The sequence below is a fragment of the Phaseolus vulgaris genome, chromosome 5, assembly GCF_000499845.2.
Source record: "Phaseolus vulgaris cultivar G19833 chromosome 5, P. vulgaris v2.0, whole genome shotgun sequence".
Taxonomy (NCBI): domain Eukaryota; kingdom Viridiplantae; phylum Streptophyta; class Magnoliopsida; order Fabales; family Fabaceae; genus Phaseolus; species Phaseolus vulgaris.
The window spans coordinates 2742732-2766635 of NC_023755.2; the positions used below are offsets into that span (position 1 = coordinate 2742732).

At 31.6% G+C, this 23904-nt stretch overlaps 1 protein-coding gene across 4 annotated transcripts; it reads right to left on the bottom strand.

Annotated features, from left to right (window-relative positions):
• Window positions 1-975: 975 nt before the first annotated feature.
• On the bottom strand, window positions 976-10434 carry LOC137834813 (protein LNK2). Of its 4 annotated transcripts, XR_011084970.1 has the most exons (9): window positions 10085-10406; window positions 7197-7542; window positions 6900-7029; window positions 6039-6345; window positions 4451-5143; window positions 4192-4349; window positions 1672-2045; window positions 1343-1483; window positions 976-1176 (listed from the first exon to the last, which is right to left on the bottom strand). XR_011084970.1 is itself a non-coding variant. In XM_068643014.1 (8 exons), exons 1-7 carry the CDS (start codon window positions 10106-10108, stop codon window positions 1703-1705), a joined length of 2001 nt encoding a protein of 666 aa, XP_068499115.1. In that variant the 5' UTR covers window positions 10109-10434; the 3' UTR covers window positions 976-1176; window positions 1672-1702. The 4 variants fall into 4 exon arrangements, 2 of the variants coding, with proteins under 2 accessions (XP_068499115.1, XP_068499116.1); XM_068643014.1 differs by lacking the exon at window positions 1343-1483 and having other exon boundaries at window positions 10085-10434; XM_068643015.1 differs by lacking the exon at window positions 1343-1483 and having other exon boundaries at window positions 6900-7026.
• Window positions 10435-23904: the final 13470 nt, after the last annotated feature.

Sequence of the window (23904 nt, forward strand, 5' to 3'; positions counted from 1 at the left end):
CAGACACTCTTCTCCTTTTCTTCATAAAAAAGTAAATACATGAATCCATACAAAGCATTAAGGTCCATTCTACCCAAAGCTGGGAGCAACCTCCTATATCGTTAAACAAGTTTCTATTTTCATAAAAGTACTTAATAATGTAAATTGTTCAAACATATCAAGTTAAGTTAATGCGTTTTTTCATTAAATTTAAGTAACAAGGTTAAGTTCAATCAAATTTATACTTCTCTTAACTGCAACCCAATAGCATAGTCCGTTTTCATTTTCGTGAGTAGTTTTGTTTAACAAACCTCGAAGAAAGGAGATACATACACAATATTGGACAAATTCTTCCCGCACCTTATAAATTGTGACGTGTGTCCGATTTTTTTAAAAATTTCTAAAATTACCTTTTATTTTGAAATTAAAAAATTAAAATTTCAAAAATACATTACGAAAAAATAAATTTGAATAGATTTTTGTTCTAAAAATAAACTTATATAGAATTGAATTGAAAAATCAAAATCTCATTCTAAACAAAAGAAGTTCCAAAAAATAAAATTCAGAAATATATTCCAGAAAAAAATTCTGAAAAATGTTTCAAAAATCTAAATTCAGAAATGTGTTCCAGAAAAAAAAATTCAGAATATATTTTGATTCACACTTTAATTATCTAAGAGCATTTTTGTCATTTTTAAAAAAATGTGGGGCACTTTATTGTCAAGAGAGTCTCAATTTCAAACTTTCACTGAAAGCTTTTAAAATGACATTGACAATGAATACAGGAGTGGATATATGATAATATAAAAAGTTGATTACAGAAAAAAGACTAACAATATAAATAACTTATCATTCATAATTTTGTTTTAATTGTTTTTAGAAAACTACCACTTTTTATGTCTTAACTTATTGTTTTTAGTTACACTTTCTATTTTAATGGTTGGTATGTGTATATAGGCATGCCAAGCACTCAATATGAGTATATCATGCACTCAAGCTGCGGGCAAGGACGAAAATAGTTTACTCAAATTAGGTAATTAATCTTACAGCACGTATTGAGTGCACTATCAGAATGCCACTAACAATCTATTTTTCCTTCAAAAAGCATGGCAAAATATAAGCATCGACATCAAATACAATCAATGTGAAATGGGGAGACTAACCGAGTAAACTGTCCCAATAAGAATCCCAGTCAACCTGAAAAATCAATTAAAATGAACACAAATATAATTTTTTGACAGAAACAGTGAACAAACTTAAATTCAAATTAAAAATCGCAAGTTTATGACTCAATCCTCAAATGGTGACAGACATAACATTAATTTATCATGAAGGTTAGGTAGGTATGGCAAGTCGAACATACAGAAATACGACACAAACTTTAAAGCCTGGTCTAAGTCAGTCAGTCAAAGACTTAAATTTGACATCTGAATGCGAGACTTTTCTTGTTGCAGTTATGAGCAATACAACATAGCACTCGCGACCTTAAGTGTATGGTCAGATACTGATATACATACTCCGTCATGTTTTGAAATAGAAGAAACGTTAATAAACTGATAACCATGGAACTGGTTCCCAGGATTCTACAGCAATAATTGTGCTTACTTATGATCTGAGTGGCTAACAATAAAATAAAACATTTGAATTACCAGTAAATTCATATATAATTAAAAGAAATAAGGAAGGCTTTACCTTCAAATATATGGAGAACCCTCTTTCTTCTTCATTGAGAGGCTTCAAGTTCCTGCGTGTTGGATGCATTCTCAGAAGTGTCTATGCAGGGACTGTTTCTAATTTGATCCATAGACTGGGCATCAAACCAGGAATTCTTAAGCCCAAGGTGAGAAAGTTGTTGATTGTTTTTCGAGTCCTCATCTGGTAAGCAACTCATGGGAAAGTTCACCAGGTTAGCTGCTTTGCTTTCACATTGCACCTTGGTAGAAACGGTTGACTCAAGCTTGTCAGAAGAGTTTTGGGTTAACACCATAGGACTATGAAAAAGTAAATGGGCTACAGTTCTATCAATGGGGTTCGTCTCTGTTTCAACGTCTGGCATCCTGGCATATCTGTAATACCAACATGGTTCATACAGTAAAAATAGTTAGCAACATAGCACCTTTTACAGTTCAATCAAGGTGATGATACATAGCATCTTTAAAGTGGAATCAACATACTTGAGATCATGGTTCATCATAGAGTAAAAACAATGACGGATCTAAAATTCATTGTTGGCTTTTACAAGCTAAACATGCTTATAGTCCTACTATTCTGGAGTTTGGAGATAATACTGTAATCTCAAATAAGGTAAACTATGAAAAATGAAGTCCTATTCTTCTTGCCATGAATTGATGTTCAGTTGACCAAAAGGCACGTATCTATTCTGGGCAGGACAAACAACAGTTTACTTGGTCTAACTATTTAGCTACTATTTATGAGTAAAAGGTGCCACACTTCTTAGACACAAGTGAAACAAGTCCTGCACATGAATAAGCAATACCCCAGGTATAGTTCCCAATGGAATCCTAGAAGGAGGCTTGAAAATATGTAAGCTCTCAAAAATCAAGAAAAAGAGTAGAGTTTGATAGGCTACATCAAGAAACTTCAAGAAAAGAGAAGAGTTTGGTAGGTTACATCAAGAAACTTCTTGTACAATGGACAGTGGAGGGTCTAAACCAGGACAAATGTGATAGAGAAGAAAAATCTGTTGAAGATGGGATCCCACCACCCAAAAGAAAAAACAATATTAAGAAGGCAGGCTCAAATAGCAGAAGTACTAAGTGTTAATCTTGGATGAAGAGGGTCGCAATGTCTAATTTCAAAGAACATGATCCTCTACGCTGGATTGCAAGAGACAAGAAGAATTACTTTGAGGAGCACAATGTTGGAGTTGAGCCAAAAACCCCGAGTTTGTCCTGTAGTAGAACTGAGCCTTACCAAAGGCTTGGTGAGAATGTCAGCACCTGTTCTTGAGCTGGAACATGGGAAACAATGAGTGAGTTGTTCAGAACTTTTTCTTAGACAATGATTGTCTAATTCCATGTGTTTGGTTTTGAGAATGAAGAACTGGAGTTTATGTAAATTCAAATGTAAGGACAATGAAGAATGAGCAAGGCAAAATTTAAATTTAGTGAAGGGGATAAAGAAACTTGGTCTACTCCTTGAAATGCCACTTTGGATCCATGGCTAACAATATGAGGAATTTTGGGTAAGAAAAGGAGGAAAATGAAGAAATGTTAGATATGGTTTGAGGCACTTGAATCAAGAAAATCCATGGATTATGATCTTCCACATATTGAGAAATGCATGCAGTTGACACACTTGACATTGAAGAGGATTGACCTTGATTGATTGATTGATATCTCATACTTATACCTAAAAAATTATTGGTACTCTTCATAAAAAAGTTTAGATTCTGATTTTTCAGATTTAGACACATGAGTAACTTTGGAAAACGATGCAAGGAATAACAATTTTCTTGGGCATGACCCATTCTCTTGCAATATGAACATTATCGCCATGTCCTCCTAGTATCTGACCTTCTCCTCTTCCCCAGGAACTCCGTTGCGGAAGTTTCAATAACTTCAAGTTGATTATCATCTTTCACAAGGTTAGGCACTCGGATGAGTCTCGTAATTAAAACATCCATAGAAGGATTTGATTACCAGCTAGAATTTGATCACGAAGATGACCAAAATCTGAATTTAGGCTTCTCAGAATCAAGACCATAAATATCTATCAAGTTTCTTGTTGAGTTGCTCTAATGAGTTTGCCACTCTACTGCATCTCTAGCCTTGGCCATATGCGAAACCATATCATGGTTGGTCTATTTAAGAGAAGTTACTCTTTGAGTTGCATCAAAGGGACGTTGGATATCATTAGCAAAATTTCTTGTGCATTCTTCCATAAAGAGAAACATGTTTTGAAGGACCAGAGCATCTCTAAAACATCAGGCTCAACTGATTGCCATAAAACAACACACAGTTGGAAGTCAATCTCCTCCCACTGGGATCTGTCTTCGTCAGGAATACAACTGAGTTTAGCTTTTTAAGTGATCATGGTATCCTTAACCAAGTAGCACTAGAAAATAACCTATGGCATTTTCCTTCTATAATGCTTTTGATGTAACTGAATTCATAATAAGTGCATGTTGTAGAACCAAAAAAGTAAGTAATGGATTTTAAAGTTGTAAATGCATTATGGCAGCTTTCCTACCTATTTTTTCTATTGATTTCTTCTCTCGCCACAACTTCAATTTCGTCTTTGCTACTTTTGTTTGTACAGCTAGTATCACTAGCATGATGCCTTTGAGTTGAACTTTGTGCCAACCGGAACAAACTATCTTTGATGCAGAGTCTTATTTTGATGTCTAACTGTAGAAAAAGTTTGCCTCATCGTTGTAGTCATGTCCAAATTAGAATACAAGGAAACAATTAAATACTATATAATATTAGCTAGTATCAATTCAACATACCTTTGATATAATATCCTGAAGCTGGTACAATATGGTGTCTTCCATGAAATCATTACCAACTGCCACTAACATTGTATTAGAATCATCTTGTTCAATAGGTGGATCTGGAGCAGGAAGTGTTCTTAGATCTTCATCAGTCCCATCACTGAGATGGCTTTGGATTTCTGGAAGGCACTTTTGGGTGCTTGATTTGCTAATACTAGGGACTTGATGGCCCAATTGTTGTCGTTGTTTCTGAATAGCAATCATTGCCTGCATTTGCTGCCGCCTCCTCAATTTTTCAATTTTCTCCTGAGGAGTCATGATTTGAGGTTTGACTGAGTCCGCAGGATTCACTATACCAGGAGACATTTCGTACGTAGAAAGCACAGGTTGTTGCCTAAGATTACCTGACTGAGTCTGCAATAGCATTGGCATACCAGGATATGTGCTAGTAAGGTTCTCATACACAGAAGAAGGCACATATGGATTTACAATATTCTGAAATATGTTTTCAGCTCCGTGGATCTGCTTTTGTTGGCCAAGAACTGGAGAGGGAGAAGATTGTATGACAGATGGGGATAATTCATTCTCAAATTGTCTTGCCAGTGTTGCTGGAGGAGACCGATTACCATAAAAATCCTGCAAGTCATTCTCCTCTTGTTTTACTTGTGATTTTGTCCGAGTTTTCAAAAGATTCTTTTGCCTGAAAACCTGCATGTATATGAAATGATAGAGATCAAATACTTACTTGACGTACTTGACTTTGATAGAGTTGTAGCATATAATTCAGCCATGTATGACAGACATACAGATCTAATCAGAATACAAATACACCAAAGGACACAATATAAGTGCAATTCTAAACACTATCTAAACCATAAAGATATCGATTAGGGAAAGAACCAGTGCTTTCTAAAGAAGCTAAATTGCATATTTCAAATTTCCTCTAACCTAGAAACTAAGACAAGTATCCACTACTCAAAACTTCTAAACAATGTAAATTGTTTTTGGATATAACAAAACCTTATATTGCCAAAATGGTTCGAGCTTTAACTTTACAAAATGAGAAGGTATAGAAACCAAACAACCAAATTAGTTCACAAGTGACAAGATTAGAGATATCAACCAAGGAATGTTAGTGTCCACTTATGGATGAAATCAATAATATAAACGAACACTTGAAGCTAAACAATATCAATAACACCAATTGCATTCTCATCATCTCTATTTGTAATAACCAAAACCTTTTAAAAAAGGAAAATAAAAATATGCTGAAATAAACAAATGGAGGAACCTATTGATGCAGAAGCTTTCCCTAAGTTGCATATTCATTTGTGTAAAAGAAAAACAAGATCGTCCATGGCAGATGCATCCAACATAAAGGATTCAATCCCAGCAAAGGTTTGCCTATAAACATAATCCAGATTCTATTTCTTTCATAAATTTCCCAAGGGGCCCCTTTTTGCCATTTTCCTCAAACACCAACAGATAACAATAAACAGCTATCGAACAAGTCTAAAGGAGAAAAATGAAACAATTATTTATTTGGTCCATTTACAAATAGATAAATAATAAAAAGATTGGATCATTGTGAAAATTGGCATACCTGCTGTTCCTTTCCAGTAGGCTTCCTTCTAACTTCATAATTTGCCACATTAGCTGTGATTGCGCATGAATTTTGTAAAACTTGGGATGCAGGAATCCCAATCTTCTCATAGCTGAGGTCCAATGATTTGTCATTACATTGAACATACTCTTCTTTGATTTCCAAAGGATCAGTTCTGTTCCTCAAAGCACCAGATGAACTTGGTGGATCCAACGTTAAAGGTGCTGGATTGTTGCTCACATCTTTGGAGGACCAAAGGTCATTAGAATTATCAAGACTTACATGACCAAATATAGGATCATCATTGCTGCAAAATCATCAATTGTGAGAATACTCAGTCAGATAGATGCCACTGTCAAATGATTGACTAATAACTATAAGAATTATGTATCTCTAGAAAATTCACTGCTAATCAGGACTCCAAAACTTCTTTCCGATGTTATCCATCACATGCACCATATGAAGAAAACCATGGGATGTAAAACCATCAAGTGACTAGATTTCTAAATTAAAACATCGGCAAAATGAAGTCTTCCTAGTTAAAAGTGTAAAATTGTTAAGAAATCCATATTGCAATCCTTCCCCCTTTTTTCACTTTTAATGATGTTACTTAATCGCTGAACCTTCATAATTTTCCATTCATGTTTGATAGAAGGAACTAAAACTATGATTGAGCAAAGTGAGAGCAGTTATTAAAGTGATGAATACTACCACAGTTCTAATTAATAGGATGACAGGAGAGAGAAAAGTTTAGACTTCAGTAATTCAGTAAGAAGAATGAAATGATATTAAATACATTGATGGCATAATGATATCAGACAAACATGTATTATATAATGCAACAGAGATAATTTACTTTACCTAAAAATTCGATCAAGGTCATCAAAACTTCCTATGTTGGCCCATTCATAATCAACAAAATCACCTTGCTCCTTACCTTCATGAGCACTTTGGAAAATTTCAGCACCCTTTTCTTGCTGTTTAGATTCTTCTGTCAAGCATTAGTACAATTAGAAATGGCCCCGCATAACTACATATCTTGCATGTTTATTATCTTGTGAGACGAGAAGAAAAAACATCAACAGATAGATGCCTACACAAACACAAAAATGACTTGACAGGTTATCTAGTCAGAATTCCAGTAAATAGCAATTTTACCTATTCTTGATGAACTGAATTTGCCAAGTTCTCTTAAATTTTTAGATACTTCAGTACCCAGGGATTCCTGATCAATTTTAGCTGAACTGGACAAAGACAAACCAGGCCAGGCATGTGTTCCATATCCTAAGACAGGTAGTTCTACACTATTGTCAAATTTGGAACTGCTTCCAAGCTTTCTTTCATGAAAATCAGTTTTAGCCTCCGGTCTCTTCAACTCAGTGAGCTTAGTCGTAGAAGCTTCCTGATTGAATTCTTTCTTGCTGCTAACATCTTCATTTACCTCTGGATAAGGCACAATGTGATCATCACTCTCACCTTCTTCACCCCATATGATGTTAGCTAGCTGAAAACAATCCATCATTAAACATTATTATTATTATTATTGATGAGTTTGAAACCAACATTAAGAGAAGTACACTCTAGATGTTGACAGTAGTAACATAAATAGACACCAGGAAGAATAGTAATGTGAAAAGCAAGTGGAAAAGACCAAAGCTTTTCTGTTTAGATTCACCTAACTGCTTGTTTTGTTCTCTTGGTGATACATGGGCTTTGGACTAGTCCTCCCATGGTTAAACATACTATATTTTTCCTTTGCTACAGATTTATAGGCATGAACCAAGTTAGGCACATTAAGCTTTCCTCTCACACATACATCTCTCGTATATGAATGAAATAATAGGTAACATAATAATATTTAAATAATTAACTTTGGTTCAGTTCGATTTGAGTTGGTTCCAAAGTGTCAAACTTCAAATCGAACCAAACCACTCAATTCTGGAAAAAATTATCCAAATCAATCTAGAAAATTCAATTTAATCCGTTATCGGTTTTGGATCAGTTTGGTGTTAAGCACCCGTACTGATTAATTGATGATCCACCCCACGGTACTATCTAATTTGAGGAAATTTGATATCCTAGATGAGCAAGAAACAAATCATTGTAGCAAAATCTAACACTAAAACAGAATATAAAGTTGTGAAACTTGCAAACTCATTTGGCTATAGTTGCTTTTAAGAGAACTTAATTTTAAAGACTCTATGCATATGATAAATCTATGGTAACCAGACAGCTTTGCACATTGCAACAATCCAGTTTTCTATGAGGACAAAACAAATTGAGATAGATTGTCATCTACTAAGGGATCTAGAGGAATTACAACAAGCCTTGTCAACTCTAATGAATAGAGTTAGCTGATATCTTCACCAAGTCTTTTAGGGTCCTAAAATTGATTATAGTTCTTGTAACAAGCCAGGTGTGTATGATTTAAATGTTCTACTTGAGGGGAGTGTTGAGAATCAATAATAGATTGATTTGATTTATATGTTAGAGAAAACAGAATATTCTCAAGTGATGTGCATTTAATACAATAGTTTTTATATAAACCAGCTACGTAATGTCATTTAGACACAGTTTCAGCATCATGTAATGACATAGTTAGATTTTTCTGTCTTGTCAAACAACACTTTTATAAGTCAATTAAACAAATTAGGTTTGACAATGGTACATAATGTCAATCTTGAGTACAAAATATTGATAAAAAATAATCAGAGAGACAAAAGATTCCCTTCTCTTTCCTGATAATGATCCTAGTGAATGAAATTATATACCACCATTAGTCTAAATAGCCTTTAGTTTGGTATTGAATTGCATTTCAATCAACTCCTATGATATAGAATTTAAGTGGGAAAGATGAAAGAAACAGAAAAACAGGGCAAGAGGTAGAATAGGGAAGAGCAGAAGAGAGAGACAAAAGGAGAGAAACAAAGAGTTCAAAGAAACTGTGTACTGCACTTGACTATCATTTCTATTTGTCTACATTCAGTTTAGATTTCTTTGCCCAGAATACAACAACCTACATAGTTCTTATTTAAATGCAGCTATGAACTAATAATAGCTACCAAACAGCTACATGTCATCCTAATTGGCAGTCTCTTAGGTCAAGGCTCTTACACCATATTGACAAATGATATAGGGAAAGAGAGTTAAGAGAAAACTAAGAAAAACATCAATGCAGTGAATACTGTGTTCTGAAAAAGAGGCCACCATTGATAGATGATTGTCAATAGGCTAACAGATTAACTAACGTGTAAAAGAAAACGGTTGGACAACTAACTACAACTGTCATTGACAATGACATGTCTAAGGTACAAAACACTTTAACAATATGCGATCGATGAACATTTACGAGCAAAATCCCATTTGCAAAGATCAACAAATGATCACATACTCAGGGTTTTCTGTATCTTTCTCCAGATTATTTTTTGACAATTATGTTAACCTTCCATCGTGCCACTAATGCACAACCTAATTGAAGGAATCTGGTAGTAATAGTAGAAGTGACCTTAGTCATAGGATATTGACCATCTACTTTACCATTCCACCGGTTAAGGCCCAAAAGATTACCTTACAACTTCATTCAGAATTCCACTGAAACCAATTCCTGTCTTGACTTTACAATTCCATTTCATACAATAAGCATTTGACCATATCACGACTTTGTCATCATCAAAATTACTAGTGTAAAGAACGCTATGACCACCTAAACAAACTAAGTATTAAGCAATCTTTGTCTCTCCCTACCTATTTCCAGTTGAAAGGACTCCAACACATATCAAACAATGACAGAAACTGTTACGATATAAGCATTTAACCAAAAAGAAAAGTAAGTTTACAGCTCGCCTCAATCTAGTAATATTCCATATTTAAACCACCACGCACTGACACACAACATATCATCAAATTCATTTCAACAGCAAGAACCTAAGCACGTGTACTGTAATACAAACAAAACCACACTAAAAAACTGGATCACATACTAACCAAAAACACTCAAACTAAAAAACTCCAAAAGAAAAAATAAGAAGCTGAAAAAATTCACACACCTCTTCGTCGTTCCAATCAAACATTTCATATAACTGGAGTAAACAAAGCCGCAAAACCGAAGCCAGAATCAAGCACCAGACACCGAATTAGCGCAATCATGCCGGAGTCTCTTCGAGATCACAGAGAAACGCACTCCATCTAACCGAGTCGAGAGCAAAACGGCGCGGCTTCACACTTCACTGATGAACAGAGAAACAAACATGCAAGCGGAGAAAAATCGAATGAGACGAAGAAGAGCAAAGCAAAACCGTTAGGGAGTTCCGAGAGAGAGAAAACAGAGTAAGAGGCAGACAAATGGTGTGGAATGGTATGGTATGGTATGGCATGGTATAGTTGGTGGAGTGCACGTGACGTCACGTGGGTAGGCGAATGGGTGAGAATAAGAGGGCAGGTCCCACGCGTGCGACACGTGTGAATGAGAACGTATCTGAAGTAGTGGCTAGGAATTGCTCTATCAAATACTCCAACTTCATTGGCTACGTCTTTTCGGTCTCGATTTCGGTTCGGCGGTGTCGTTTTGGGGTTTTTTCCGTCGTTGGGACTCTGTGAGCTGTGTGGGCCCCACCAAGGATCTGTTTGGTGGCTTGGGGCGCTTCACGGGTCGCTTTCGATGGGCCAAACGTGGTTGTGTCCGTATTATCCGTGAGGAAAAATCAACTTATTGATTTTACGTTCACATTTCCAACTACGATCAAACACTCAGCAAAATCAAATTCAAAACATTAAGTTTTCCTCTTAGGGACCGTTTGGTTGTTGTGCACTTCTGCTTTCAAAACATTAAGCTTTCTTCTTAAGGACAGTTTGGTTGTTGTGCACTTCTGCTTTTGCTGCTTTCTAACACCTAATATTAGGGGATTTTATTTTTAACTGATTTTAACAAAGATTAGAGGAAGAAAGTCTACCTAATGCTACTTTTTCTAAATATCCTATTTTATTATTTATTTAAATTACTTATTCCTAATTTTATTTATTTAAATAAGATTACTTATTTATTTACATATATCAAATACCCTTCATAGGTGTGAAATCTGTTACATGTAAATGGAATTCTCACTTTGCATTGTCAAAAAATTTCAGAATTCTAACAGAGAAATCGTGCACTTATTTTTTTTATTTTCATTTATTTCTTGAATTTGAATTATTTTTAAGTTTTTTTAATTTTCTAAAATGATTAAGTTAAATTAAAATTTTAGAATGAAGATATTTTAATATTTTATATTAATTTAAGTATTTGTCTTGTTTAATAATATAAATATTTTAATATTTTATTTAATTTTTATATAATAAATGTAGATATTTTAATATTCTTAATTATTTAATTGTTGTAAATAAATATTATCTTGTAAATAATATTATTTTATTTTATTTTTATAAAAATTAAATAATGATTATTTATTTCTTTTAAGTTATTTTAGTTTTAATTTAAATTTTAAATAAAATATTTATATTTTTAATTAATTGAATTATTTATTTTTTCCTTGATAAATACAAAATATTTAATATTTGTAATTCATATGATTATTTAATTTTTATTTAGTAAATAAAGATATTGCAGTATTTTAATTATTTAATTTTCAAAAAATATTTTAACTATAGACATTTTATATTTTCAATTTTGAAGTATTAAATTTTTCTTAAATAAATATTAATATTTTAAAATAATTTCTTTTTATTTGATTACATCCAAATGGTTTTTTGTGATTCAACAAACACAAATCTCATTTTTATTGAATCAAATAATTTATATGGTTGATTTTGTTCACATGAAAATATGTGACTTTCAATTTTTACATAAAAAAAAAATCATCGAACTCTTTAGTCATTAGTTTTATAACTTTATTTTACTCAAATAATTAAAAAATAATTTTAGAAGTATCTGATGAAATAAATTCAATAACACAAGCACAATGTGGGAAAGGAACACTTTAACAAAATAAAAGTTGATGGAAAAAAAGAACTAAATGTAACTATTTCAAGAATTTGCTTTAAGGAGAAACAATGGAACAAATCACTTGCACCACCGTATATATTTAGAAGAATGCTTTAACAAGGGAAAAATGAGGACAAACAAAGTGAAAAAAAGAGTTGATTTAAGAAAATTATAATGAAAAAAATTACAAGAGAGAATTTGTTCTAATGATTATATTGCATGAATATCCACACTCCATAGTCCCTTCCTGAAAACAAGTACTTCATTTAAAGGTCATGATGATCGTAAAAATGACTATCTTCAAATAACATTTTACTCATCACACCATGAGTCTTGGTTTGAAAACATAAAGAAAATAAAATTATTCCTAAACGTTAGAATTAAATGAGTTTGAGGTCTTCACCTTCAAGCTTGAGGAAAGAAGGTGGACTATACTTTCTTATCCCGACACACAATTAAGTGAGAGTATAGTTCAAAAGTATTATGCTAAAATATATCATGAAAGGATCATCAAAAATGATGGAGAGTTTGAGTCGCTACTATGGATGAACTTTGTTTATGGAGTCTTTGTCCCTATGATGCTATTGACCATTAATGTGTGCCTAAAGACAAGATAGTATCCACCATGTTGCACATCATTGTACAATTGATGGTTGGGTCGCTCTTGTACGATCATAGAGGAGCACACACTATGTGTGAGGGGACACAACTTTGAGTATGGAGGGTGGGAGAATACAATCCCATTGTGTATTAAGATACCACACCTGAATACACTTTCACGAATTTGGATGACCTGTGTGCTTATTAAGTCCATCTTTGTAGTACATGGCATGATGACGATAAATATTGGTGACATCATCTCTTGTGTTAGCACCATGCAAACTTTTATGATTTCTAGCCCTCATCATTAGGTTGTGTAGATCCTTTGGGATTGATGTTGATCCACCACATGTTAACATTATGCTCCTTTATATCCATCAATTACACACTCTTTTATTCAACATTTCTAACAACTCCAACCACAAGTAGCAATACCACCAACATTCCCTCCAACATCAAAGAATACGTAGTAGGTCATGGATGCAATTCAAGTCAACCAAATGGTTATTGTTGCAAATTAAAGGGACGTCAACATGGTCATTGACACATCACATGATTCTCTCCCCCACATGGGATGATCATGTCTTACGTAACACAAATATGTTTCTCATGTTGATTAACCAACAAGGTTTGCAGAATTACTTACAGTTGAATCCTCAAGCTTTGAGGAAATTGACACCTCAAATGGTGATGATGATGATGAGGTTGCAGATGACATAGATTAGACTATTACGACTTTTTCTTTATTTTAAATTTGTATATTTTATTGTAAATTTATTTTAGAGTAAAGAATTTTTATAACTTAAACCTTATGTGTTTCCTTTTTTATGTTTGAGTAAATATATATCATAAGCAAATATCACTTCCTAAAATGAATTATTACACAAAATTTAGAGATAACTTAATTAGTTCATTATAATTAATCACTTAAGCATCATCAAAAACACACTTGAATGGTTGATGTATCATCGTATAAGCGAAAGTTTACATTCCTTTATACAACGACAACTTAACCATTCATTTTACAAGGTACCCTTGCTTCAAAGGTCTTATATCTCCCTTAAGCAGCTTTGCTTGAGCGAAAGATGTTTTTGTTTAATTGACAATAACTTAACCATTTTGTTACAATGCACTTTCTTGCAAATGCTTCTCTCTCACTTAAGCTACCCCATTAAAGTGTAACTTTACATTCTTTTGAGCAATGATAATTTGACCATTCTTTTGATAAGGTATTATCACTTGAAACTCCTTCTCTTTCACTTAGACAACTTTTCATAAACAAGTATTGTGACTTAAAACGAAATTTGACATGCTTAAGCATCACAATAATTGCTTACGCAAAGTCGCTTAAGCACCACGAGTGAACACTAATTTCTTAGTCGCTTAAAGTGAATTTAACATGCTTAAACAACTATTTTATTTTTGCGACAACTTTTGTAATTTACTGGTGGTGAAACTTGGTTGTTTCGTAACAAAAATTGATATTAATTCTCTTCATATTGTGTGTGACTTGACACGCAAATTTAATGTTACAAAATTTTGTCACTAATATAATTTTGTGATAACTTATGTGACAAAAGATCTAGGAACAATATGTGATTATCACAAAATTTGCCATAAAATTTTATAAAATATAATTCTTCATAAAAATTAAACTTTCATCCTCATTAGGACTTATTTGTCATTACAAATATAAATATATATATATATATAATATAATATAAAGTTGTATTAATGTTTTATTTTACCTTGAAGTTATTATAATTGTATTTAGTACCAAGAAATTAAATATTAAATGATCTCCTATTTAAATTTAAATTAACCTGTTAAAATGATATCAATTTAGTTTTCTCTAAACATGTCTACTATACTAAAAGATAAATTATCTAAAATACTAAAACTTAAAATAGTAAAATAACAACTTTTGAACTTGGAATTTAGTTGTAGTGGAATTCAAGTTTGCTTGTAGCTTTCCAATATCACGACTTTTGATTACACAAAAGTCTTAGTTTCATGCAACGTTTTATAAGCTTTGACATTCAAAGTAATTAAAAAGCTTTGATATTTTATATACCCAGATCTACATCTTTCTCCTCCATGACAAACATTTATTTTTAATATCGCATTAATTATCATACACAGTGAAACTTTCACACAATAATGAATAAAACGACAACATGTCAAATAAGCAATACCTACCTATAAAACAAAGGGTCCCAATTAATTAAAGAAAAGTAACTTATCAAAGGTGTCTACTTAACATAAATAACATGTAATCTATAAACATCCCTCTATCTTCAAAATAAAATTGATTGTGGTTCTATATTGGTATAGATGATATTTAAAAATTATAATTATATCTTTTTTCAACCGATTATTATTATTTCACTTACAATTATTATTTTAAAATAAACTTTAAAACAATATATTATTTTCTTTATATATTCAAATATTATATATATATATTTAAGTGTTGGTATGTTGACAACTACACCAAATTATAACTAAAAAAAGAAATATTTTAAAAAATATTTTTTTTTGTTAAAAGTGTAATCATACTTATAATTTGGACAGTTGTCAAAGTTATATATATTTCTTATTATGAAAATGAAGTATATCTAGATGAGCAGATGAGTCTTTATATCCAAAACTTTTCAAATTTTAAATCAAGAAATTAAATAGAAATATATAAAAGAGAATCAATTTCATAAAAAAAAATTATACAGACTTTTAACTCTCTAAGATGAATATCAACAAACAATAATTCGAATTATGATTTCACTAAAATGATTACTATAAATATAAATATAAAATAATAATAACAAAAAATAATTTTAGTTGATAAGTAATTTTCAAAATACTCATAGATATGGGAGGTAGATTTTTTTTGTAACCTTCAATCATGTAAAATCAAACCTTGTCTTATAAGTTTTTAAAATAATAATTAAATTGTTAAATTGAGTAATTATAATTTGTAGACATTTTAGTCAACTAGAGACTACATTAAAATATGTGATAACTTTATTATTAAATGAAACAATAGCAACACATAATTTCTCTTTATATAAAGAACATGAAAGGGAAAGAGTTTGGTTGCTTATAATTTGGTGGACAACAATAAGATGTGTGAGCAATGAAAGTGACCTAGATATTGTAAGGATGTGTTTGTGTGGTGTTGAGCAAAAGCACATGCTTAAGAAAGGAGCAAGCTATGGCAAAAGCACTTTTATATTCATCTTTTCAATATTTTAATTACTAGAAAGGGAGGGTTTTCACCTTTTTTTCTAGGTTAATAAATAAAACCTATATGTATTAAAAAATTAATTTAAATATCAAAACTATTCTTATTTTTTTAAAATAATAAATAATGAATTTTTTGTATACAAGTTTTAATTTTAATATAACAAAGTAAGTTTTTCATTGAAAATATAGTTTTTAAATATTAAAACTAAGAATTTGGTTAAATGGGTGTAGTGTCACAATACTTGTAGGAAGAGATAAGGAAGAAAGAGTTATATGAAATTAACTATCACGACATCATCAATCTATTTCTTACGAGTTTCCCTTTTCAGCTTAAAGTAAATAAGTAACTTCAGAATCAAAGTTGTTCCTAGTTTCTTGTCAAAAGATTTTAAAGTTTTGATTGAGAAAATGAAAGAAGTCTCACAAAATATCCTTTTATAAAGTGATAAGTTATATATATATATATATTATGTGTGTTATAGTTAGAGAGAGAATGAATGACTAAAAACACAACTAGTTTTAAAAAAATTATTTTTAAAATTGTTAGGATAATTAAATAGAAAAATATATTAGTAACAAGAACTAAAAGAATTTAAGATAAATAAAAAAACAGAATGTTAGGTTGGTTTAATTCTTCTAAATCTACGTTCAGTTAATACAAACAACATTACCATTAATTAGATTTTTCACTAACAATATCTTGAATTACCTAATTACAAGTGCTCTTATATAATTATAATAAAAATTACAAATCATTCTTTGAACTATCCTTAAAATTTACAAAGGTAATTAAAACACTTAATTACCTACAACATACACACATCAGAAACATGGGTACAAAATTAGAAATATGGGTACAAAATTATCAATACAAATTATAAAAGGAAAGAAAAAACATCACTGAAATGTGACAGATTTACAAAGAAAAATTTACAGCAACCCTTTTTGATGAGTTTTTTTTTCAAACAAGATGATGTAATGTATAAGTTCTTTTAGTATTTTCAAACTAGTATTTTAGTATTTAGAAAATCATTAAGTTCTTTTAGAAAATATTGAAATGTGTTCTTTTTGAGAAATCTTGAAACTTTTTGCTTTGTAAAACAATTTGAAAGAGCTTTATAGTTACTAAAAACTTGAAAAAATTTCTTTGTAAAACAAATTGAAAAAGCTTTATGTTACTGACTATATAATCTATTAAATTTAAATATAATTGAATATTATCTTATTAATGTTTTAACACGCTACAATATACAAATTATTTTACAAAAGGAACTAAATGAAAATAATATTCTCTATTATGTCAATGTCCCTCTGCACCTATCTATATCTGCTCCATCATTGCAGTTCACACACAAACAACAAATACAATGATAGGTTCTCTAACATACGAATATATAAGTAAAAAGAATCAATTAGATTAAGCAGTTATATATATAATTCCTTATAATTTTTCATCAATCATGATCCTATAACACTCAATATCAATCACCACAACCCAACTTCACAATAATACCATCATCAACAATCATATGATCTGCACATGAATCCATACACCAATGTTATCCAATAAACGTATTCCAGAAGACTGATATAAGTAGGCTCTGCCAGAGACTAACATCTGATTCAATACCTAAGACTTATATTTACAAGGGAATCTAAGAGAAAAGATCAGGATAAGTTCAAACATCTCATGCCATGTGACTACAAGCGGTTACGGTGTGTATGAACTCCCTCATTAGATTCTTACCTACTGATGTCTTAGTTTACGTGACTTAGATAATCGGTGAAACTAGAGAATCACCTTCTGATGTCTTAGTTTACGTGACTTAGATAATCAGTGAAATTAGAGAATCTATGTAAAAACATAGGTATCAATACTTAATAACAAACCAATCAAAAACTCGTACACTATCCCAAATGTATGATCTCAATCTTATATAATTTCATTGGCCTTATATGATGCATATATTTCACATGTAATGCATATCGATCACTCATGCATTATTTAAGATTTCTCAAATCAAGTACACATATCTCAATTTTGATACACATTCCACCATTCACACAAATTCATATCATTTAGAAATTTCACAATTTAATTGAATATACCAATTAATATTATTTTTATATTTATAAAAAAAATACTTGATGAGCATATATTTATTCACACTCAATAGCCTTATTCATAGATTATTGGACTATAATAAATAATAAATCCATTGTTTTAATTAATATTCTTATAATTGGGTTTATTTGGGTCTTAACTATTATTATTGTCAATTTTGTGTTTTTAGAGTAAATTATCCGGAGGAAGCATCTACCTTTATGAATGGGCCAAATATGCAAAAGTCCAAGTTGCTTCTTGAACCAAAACAGGAAACAAATTATGAGGAGAAGAAAGTGAAAATAAAATCTACAATATCTCATAAACAGAATTGGAAGCAAATATTCTGCAAAATACAAGAATTCTGGAAAGATAGAAACTTGGAAACGGTTAACAAAATATAAACTACAATATTCTCTACACCTCCAAAACTACTTATATACGGTGGTATCCTCCCCTTCCCAACTCCTCCTAAGACAATTATAAGATGAATTAACTATATAAGATACTGACTCCCCACCCTTCCAAACCCAACTATCCTCCTTATCCGAGTTAAAACTCAACCCTTGGATTACCTGGAAAATTTGACACACCGTTTGCTTCACTGATGATCTAAGTCGACCTGCAACTGTCGAGGGGAAGCCTGTGCCGAAGAGAAAGTGCGTATTGAAAAACATTTCGAAAGAGAAAGCAAAGATTTCACCCTGCAAATCGCCATAGATACCCTTTTTATCTGTGTTTCTTTTTTCAGTTCAATTTCTTATCGTGACACCTTCTTTTATGAATAATAGAAACTAATATAAAAACTAGTATCTAATTTAGTCAATATAGCAACTAATTATTTTTAGTCTCTAAAATTGGTTTCTATTTAATGATTTTCTAGTAGTGTTTACTATAAACCCAAAAAGATCATGTATCTCTCAAAAGAAGACATGGTTGGCATTCCATCTTCTTGATTTTCAGCACTGGGTCCAACATCTTGATTTGTTTCAGGATGATCTTCATGTTGAAAATCCATATCAGCACCATGCTCCTCTTCATCAAGATCAACAGCAACACTTGATGAGGCACCATGGTCACCATCTTTGTTTATCCATTTGCCACCTATTTTGGTAAATCCCATTTTGCTGAGAGAGCCATTGTTCATCTCTTGAGTTGACTTAACCAACTCAGATGTTGGAACCGTGTCAAACCATAGTAAATTCTAAAAATGCATATGCCTCAATTTTATGCAGAAGCTAGAAATCAAGAAACTGACAGAGGAAAAGAGAGATGCATTGACTTGTAATACTTGATGCAGTTACTAGAAAGACACTTTACAGCTGCAATGAATGAAGCTGGTAGAAATCAAATGGATATTGCCAAACAGCATGCTGCCGCTGTAACAGCTACTCTAAATGCAGTGAATGCGTATGCTGAATGGGCTCCATTGTCATATTTAGTTGAGCATGGCATCATTCATGAGATCCTTAGAGCAGAAAAGCCTATAAAAGGACACAAGCATCAAGGAGAAAAGAGAGAGTTTTCACAGAGTTTTCTTAGTTTCTTTTCTTCTTTGTAATTCTTTTGTTTTGCCTCCGCATGGAAGGCTAAACCTTTTTGGTTGATTCCTTTGTAATTTCCCATTGAGTTATGAGGTTTTGTTAAATAAAAGTTTCGATTTTTAATTCTCTATAGCAGTTGTTTTTATTGTCTAATCTCCTGGAAAACTGGTTTTTGTGAGAGGTTGTACTTGAACGCATGATTGAGAGTCTTCCTTATCTTAAACTTTGGTTTCTTAGTTAGTTCGCATTGTTCTAATTAATTTCTTGGGCGCATGATTCAAGGGAGAGGAGGTAAGCATTCCCATGGAGTATACGCATGGAACAAAGTGGGTATTGATTAAACCAGTAGACGCATGTTTTACTGGTGAGTTTCAGTTGAATTAGATTGGCGCATGTTCAATCTGGTTTAGCTCTGTTGGAGGATTGAGAAAAGATTAATCTTTAGAGAACCTGTGAAGAATTCAATGGTGGAAGAACTTGGGATCAACCACTTTTTATTTGTTATTTCAATCTCTTTTATATTTTCTGCACAACTATCCCAAACCCCCTTTTTATCTTTATTGTTATTGCTAACTTTTATTGCTTGCAGATAGATTTTAAACCCTGATCAACTGATTTTACTATTGGATTCGTTGGGAGACGACTTGGGGTCATCTGGCCACAATTATACTATCATCTCTCTAGTGTTAGACAAGTTTACACTAGAATCATATTAATTTGACAGCAAAACGACAGCTATCAATACTATATAAATAAATTCATTGAAGATCCAAAAAGAAAAGAAAGAGAAAGAAAGAAATTTAACTAAAAAAAATTCAAAATCATTTCAAGAACAATCCAACCATACAACTTCTAAACAATTCAAAAAGATCAATTTAGACTAAAATTTGTTCAAACATTGTTCAAACCCTAAACCCTAAACCATTTTAGTACCATCTCAACTATTCAAACTCATTAACCCATAATCAAATCCAGTTCAAGTAACTTTATACCTAGCATGCATAATCCAATTAATAGGTTAATTTATTATCTAAATAAATTATCCTAAGGTTTTATAAAAAAAAATTCCTTACCTGTAATTTCTTGTCTCAGGGATTTTCATGTTCAAGCAGGGGAACCACTCTAAAATTTATGGACCTAAAATAAGTTATCTAAGCATTCTTAAATTTTAGTATGAGCTTAATCAAGTTGAGAGGAACATTGTTCTCAATTGACCTCACTAAAATGGATGACTAAATCATAGAGAGAAAAAAAACAAAAAATAAGAAATCTTTTGAATTTGCTTAGCATAATTGAATACGGTATAAAATAGTTGATTATTTGTGAAATATGTGAAAAATAATTTTGATTAGGATAATCAATTATTATTTGAAATAATGGATTATATACTTAATATAATTGATTATTATATTTAGAAATATAAAAAATCAGTTTTTCAAAGCAAATTTTCTCAAAATTATCTTAAATATTGATTCATGTTTTAGATTTTGATCATATTAAGATAATGAACAATGAAGAGATAAATCATTAATTTGCATACATAATTAAAATAAAAATTATCATCAAATTAAGATATCATGTTTTAATATGTTTTATTAATATCTAAATAAATATTAAATTAAGTCAAATAATTGATTAGAAATTGATATGAATTTTGTGTGTAATTTTGTTATTTGATTGAACTGCAAAAAAAAATTGTTTAGGTAATTTATGGTGGTAAAGACTAGTTACCAATGTATTTATGAGTAAAACATTTAATGGTTAAAATGATTAATGAAACCTTTTGATTTTTTTAAATTTTTATTATTTTAATAGTATAAGAGTATTTTACTCGTATAATCCTTATTGTAATAGTAATTAATTTTTGTAGACTTAAAATTTATTTTAGAATAAGGAAAATTGATAAAGAGAGGGTAAATTGCAATTTGAGGTGATTAAAGGTGTAAAAATATGAATGTCTCCCTTTGATCTCATGTATAATAAAATCATTAAATAGAAAATCATCCTCCCCACACTTAAACCACACATTATTTTCAATGTAAGAGCAAACATCTTAAATGACAATATAAGTAATAAAGAGTGAGAAAGGGAGACTCCTTCATCAAACTTGAGGGTAGTGGAAGATACGTCTGATTAACCACCCCCTCTGCAATAAAGACTAAGATCCTTTGTCCACTATGGTGCAAAGATGATGTCAACAAGAAGGTTTGCCCAAGGCATACAAAACCTTGGTGAACTGCGAAGAACACTTACTATGATGGAATCTTAAGTTGTAGGGTGAAGTTGGGGTGGTTCAGGAGGATGTATAAAGTGGTAAGGGTGGGACAAAATGGTAGAAGGGTATCTTGATGATTATTAGATGGTCTATTGGTATCGTTTATTAGGTGCAACAAGTGACCTTCTAATGGTGGCAATGGATGCATATGTGGATATATTGAGGTTTTCAATGTGATTATACTTAGGTGAAAGTGGAGGTTATGTATGTTGAGTGGAAGGTCGGGATATGGTGTGGGTAGATGCTTAAGCTATGATAGGAAGTCAAGCTAGTGTATACGATAGAATGAGAGGCATGAGTTTTATCTCAGAAAGAGGTGGTGGCTGCACAAGAGGGCATCTATGAAACCATAGAGATGAGAAAACAATGCCATCTTCACCTAAGGTTTCATCATCTACATGGATGACTTGTAGCATTTGTTCCTCCTCCAATGGTGTTTGTTGAACAATAGAAACTCAAGCAGAGTTAACAATTATTAATAAAACTTGTATCTTTTGACTCTGTTGCTATTTCCATACCAAATCCTGTATCAAAATCTTCACAATAAATGGTTAAGAATTTATTTATTTAAACACAAGTATTGCACACAAATTAATCACAACAAAAATAACAAGTGTAATAAATACTAAAATAAGTTAATTTAGGGATAAAAGTGGTTCCAACTCAATCAATGGTGGTTGGACAGTAATGGAAGCTTCACATGTGTACCCATTACACATCCTCAAATTTTTGAATAACGGTAAGTATGACACGCTAATAAATGTCACACTTTTATCAGCATATATTGTGCACCTAGTTAGATACAACAAATAAGCTCAAGTTGCATACTCCCATTTGTGGTGGACGATGCACTCCTCGTATACCTCACATAGTTAACTTAATCTGATGTGAACGCCATGATACTGTCTCAACTTTGTCACAACGTCATTGAACTCCACCCTAAGGAGCTCAATTAACAATAATGACGTTGATGTGAAATATAACATCACATACGAATAAAACCGCCTCATATGGGGAGATGCAACAATGTTGACACATTTTCAAAATGATGGTCGTCTCACAACAAGGAGATGGAAATTGTTGGTGTCACGGTGTCGCCTCTCAAGAAAGATTGATATGAGATCTTTATTAGCTGTCTCATAACTAATGTTGCATAGTGTCAACAACTCAATGTTAAGCACCACAACCTTAATTTGGGGATGATGGATTCCAAACTTACTTAGCTTGCGTCTGTGGGAGACCAACTTCAATTCCTTACATTCTCACCCTCTCACGGTCTACAAACCACGTGGTCAACCTAATTCAGTAGCAACGACGCATCAACAAGTCCCCTAACAAATCCTACTTGCTCATGATGTCCCATAGGAGCTAATGGCAACACATTAGCATAACAACAACCTATTTCCTATCGCTTCTAAAGACTTCAATCTTTGTCTAACTTTTGATTGCGATGATGATCACCTCTGGTCCTGATCATATGTCTATCAACAAAAAATATACAATCACTAATATTTTTTAAGTAATAAATACATTCCAAATTATGTATTATAGAATGTATTTTCAGATTTGTAAACACATTACTTAATGTACAAATACAAAATGTATTTATATTTTGTAGACTATTCATTTTGAAATGTGTTTTAGAATATGAAAATAGAGTTGCCATTAAACCACCATGGAATAAAAAGTCTAATAAATACTTACCTCTTCAATGGAAGTAGCGGTGCAAGATACTCATTCACATCAGTAGTCATTATAATTTGAAATATATTTTCAAATTACATAATTGTATAAATAATTGTATAATTTATAATACATTTTGAATTGTGTAATTCATTTATATTTTTATTGATTGAAATGTATTATAAATTATAATATGTTTTCGGATTTGGAAACTTAAAATACATTTTTGAATTTTGAATTATAAAATCAAATAAATTTATAGATTATACAATTTGAAATAACTACAACTCATGCATAATTGGATTTTTTTCTGGATCTATGGAGGTGTTGGAAGAAGATAGAGAGGTGCTAAAAGAAATACCCACCCGAGGTTTGGGGTTCTTGAACCCGTACTAAATTGTGGTGCGTGTAGGGATCAGCGTTCAGTTACCTGCTTCAAC

What these genes read in the sequence shown, in the direction of transcription:
- LOC137834813 (XM_068643014.1), bottom strand. Translation starts at nt 10,108, where the DNA reads ATGTTTGATTGGAACGACGAAGAG. An exon ending in TTGATTGGAACGACGAAGAG is followed by an intron (nt 7,543 to 10,084) that starts GTGTGTGAATTT and finishes GATTGTTTTCAG; the next exon opens with CTAGCTAACATCATATGGGG. An exon ending in GAAATCAATAGAAAAAATAG is followed by an intron (nt 2,046 to 4,191) that starts GTAGGAAAGCTG and finishes TTGGTATTACAG; the next exon opens with ATATGCCAGGATGCCAGACG.